The sequence below is a fragment of the Propithecus coquereli genome, unplaced genomic scaffold (assembly GCF_000956105.1).
Source record: "Propithecus coquereli isolate 6110/MARCELLA unplaced genomic scaffold, Pcoq_1.0 Scaffold90, whole genome shotgun sequence".
Lineage (NCBI taxonomy): Eukaryota > Metazoa > Chordata > Mammalia > Primates > Indriidae > Propithecus > Propithecus coquereli.
In genome coordinates, this window is record NW_012155285.1 from 5,590,729 (window position 1) to 5,594,416 (window position 3,688).

A 3,688-nucleotide genomic window follows, 5' to 3' on the forward strand; every position below is an offset into this window, starting at 1 on the left:
ATTTTTTTTAAAAAATAACTTCCTGTGGTTCTTTCAACAAGCTCCCATGACACTTTTTATACGCGCGTAAGTGGCTGTATTCTCCTGTATCTTGACATGCAGGCTTAGGTGAAATACTGTGGGCATAAAAATCACATTTGGTAGGTCTGCTAGGAAGGGGTCATGTAAAAGTCATCTTTGATTTGTTAATGGAACTTTTTTTTTTTCAGATGTAGTATATGGCAGCAGTGATGTGCATCCTAAGGGGAAAAATGGTCCATTTTATAAAGGTTTATTTTCATATTTTATACACTGTAGTTCTGTTGTGTGTTTTTGATTTAGTAACAATTTATGTGTTTTTCTGTCACAGAGCACTGCGGCCTGTGGTGTTGAGGCTCACAGCGATGCCATCCAGCCCTGCCACATCAGAGAGGCCGTTCGACGCTATGGCCGCAAGATTGGCCCGCTTTCCCCATTCACAGTACGTAATAACAGAGTTATAAAAAGTTATATTTATAATCTGAAAGAATTTTGATTTTCAAGTGGTCAAATGAAGAAGCAATGGAATTGTTGAAAGCAATTTGTGGTGACTGTAATTTTGTTGTATAAAAGTGGCATAATTCTCTTGGGAAATAAAAGTCATTTTTGTCTCTTTTTGGAAGGACACTTTTTTTCCCTACAAAATATTATTTTTTCAATTACAAATTATGCTTTTTTGTTAGGGCTTATATTTTCTATTTTTCAAAGCTTAGGTTTATAAAACATTTTTGTCAAATTATATGTATCGAAATATTGCTAGAAGCACTTTGTATTTTAAAACTGGTTAGATTGGCATTACCACTTCTATCTGATGTCCTTCTCCTAAACACACTTTGAGTTGGAAGAAGAAGAAATGATTTCTTTACTGGCTTTGAACTGGGCTGAAATGCAGACAGTCTTTCACATCTTCAAATGATTTGAAAGCTTATAATCAGGGTTTTGTTTTGTTTTTAATGGGAAACTAAAGACTTGATATTTCAGCAACCTAAAGAAAGTGTATATGTGTGTGTGTGTGTGTGTGTGTGTGTGTGTGTGTGTGTGTGTTTTAATTAACTACTCATCTTGTGACCCTTTAAAAATAAATTTTTATTTATGTTACTAGAAGTTTCTCAAATCCTCTGTTTATAAGCAACTGGTTTGATATTTGGAAAGTAAGACTTGATTTACATAGCTAAGGAATGGTAAAATTTTCTTTTTTTTAATATTCACTTTTATTTTAACATGTTAATGCAGAATATATATGTATAACATGATACATAAATAAACGAGTAAATAAATAATAAATATAACATAGTATGCATTTTTACCTAAGAGTGGATCTTACTGTATTATTTGTTCATAGAAGTCGTGATTTCTTCTAAGATATATCATCACCTTTGTTTCCTTGTGTTTAAAGAAAATGCTTTCTTTCCATTCTTTATTCTTATTATTGTTAATTATGTAGATTGTCAATGTGACAGCATTGACAATGTGACAGCAAGAACATGCTTTACCAATGTCTTCAGAAGCTTTTTGTAGTAGTGACAATTTTCACTTTTGTTTAATATTTAAAATTTGTCTTGTATAAGAACATGATTTTAATACTGCTGATTAAAGCAGTGTATCCTTTTGCATTAATGTATAAGAAAGAATGAAATTAAATATCTTTTACATGTTAGGTGAAGTTATTTTAAATGATAGGCCAAAAGGAAGAATAGGAAAATTTATCGATTAGGAAAATATGAGATGATTAGAAGAATTTAAAAATCAACTGAAATTGAAAGAGCCAGTGTATGAAGAAGGCTTAAAAATATCAAATCCATAGGTAAGAGCCAAATAATGACTGATCGAGGCAATGGAATGATTGAGGCAATGGAGTGGAGAGAGAGGAAGAAGGAGGCAGTGCCTAATAGTAATCTAGAAGTAATTAAAGGGTAGCAAAGGGAAACAATTTTTGAGAAGTAACCTAAAATGGTAACTAAAAGTAATGAATGAAATTACATGAAGGAAAATATATCAAAAACAAGAGGAAAACCTCCTAGTCATAAAGTCTGCATTATTTCCTCAAAAGGAAGTAGTAGCTGCTTCATTCTTCAAATTTTTGTTTTTTAACTATATTGGACAGATCACTTGAGAACCATCTTGGTTGATGACATTATTTACATATGCATATATATGTGTGTGTGTGTATATCTATATTTTTCCCCCCATGTCTGACCTGGTACTCATGTATTAATATTATTGCTGTTATAGCCAAAGGCTGTAGTGACTGTACTAGGCCAGGCATGGTGGCTCACACCTGTAAGCGCAGCACTTTGGGAGGCTGAGGCAAGAGAATCACTTGAGGCCAAGAGTTTGAAAATAACCTGGGCAACATAGCAAGACTCTGTCTCTACAAAAAAATTAAAAAATTAGCGGGGCATGGTGGCACACACCTATAGTCCCAGCTACTCAAGAGGCTGAGGCAGAAGGATTTCTTGAGCCTAGGAGTTCAAAGTTGCTGTGAGCTATAATTGCGCCACTGCACTCCAGCCTGGGCAACAGAGCGAGCGCATACACAAAGAGTGCAATGCGCACCACCGGAAGCATGGACATATTTGAAACTCGGACTTAGAGGGGGAGGGGGGGAAGGGCAACATATGTAACCTAAACATCTGTACCCCATAATATGCTGAAATAAAAAAAAAAAAATACTTTAATGTAGGTCAGATATAGCTTAAGCTAATTTTTACCTAATAAACATATAACCACTGTGCTTTTAAAAACTAATGATACAATTTTAAAATGCTTAATTTAAATAGATCTGGAAAATAGAACGGATAAGTCATGACCTGGAAGGCTCACTTAGCCACTAGTAGAGCAGTCAAACAAAATCAACAGCAAACGGTAAAGAACTCCACCCCACTGGGGCACCTGGGGTTTTATCTCTGTCAGAAAGGCCTCACCTAAAAACGTCTGCTCCAATACCTTCAGCTGTAAGAATTTGCCCAATCGACAGGACTGAATATGCCTGCTCTGTTGATACCATGAACAGTTTCATGATATATATTGTAATACATAAATCTGCCTTTTAAAGTTAAAAATTCTCTCTTTAAAATGGAATAGATTTGCAGACTGTGGATGTCAATAATGTGTCCACCCTGCCCTGGCTCCCACATACCTCCAGCTGCTAAAGGGAGGGGCTCATGGTATAATAGACATTTCTTGGTGTTGAGGATGCTGGTGTTCAGTTCCCTGCGATTTATTCGGAGGATTTGACAGTGTACTTTAGCTGCAGTGGGGACACTTTGTTAACTAGGCTTTGAGCTACAGCTCGTAACAGGATAGGAAGCAGGTGGGCTGCCTCTATAGTAACCGTAGGTTGAGACCTAAATTTTCATACAGAAAGGCTGAGCTGACTTACCTCCAAAGTAAAATTTCCTTTGTGAATTAAAATGCCAATGAGCAACTAATTTCTATTTGTGTAACATAGAGATTTTGTCTTTGCAGCATGTCATTCTGAATCTAGTATTTAATGTATATTTAAATGTAATATCTAATTTAGAATATCTATAGCTATGTGTATATATCCAGTTTCCAATAATTTGAAATTTATTCGGAGAATTTGAATAATGAGCAATAGTTACATGGAAACTTAATTCCACCATACATCAGATAGTATACTTAAAAATCTACTTTTAATGAAGCATCA

The 3,688-nt window shown here is 34.9% G+C and overlaps 1 protein-coding gene across 1 annotated transcript in view; it reads left to right on the forward strand.

Moving 5' to 3' along the window:
* SUPT3H (suppressor of Ty 3 homolog (S. cerevisiae)) overlaps nucleotides 1–3,688 on the forward strand; it is a 499,577-nt gene that overhangs the window by 412,342 nt on the left and 83,547 nt on the right. The window contains exon 10 of the mRNA XM_012664653.1: nucleotides 350–460. Within this exon, the coding sequence (XP_012520107.1) occupies nucleotides 350–460 (111 nt within the window). The remainder of the gene's footprint in view (nucleotides 1–349; nucleotides 461–3,688) is intronic.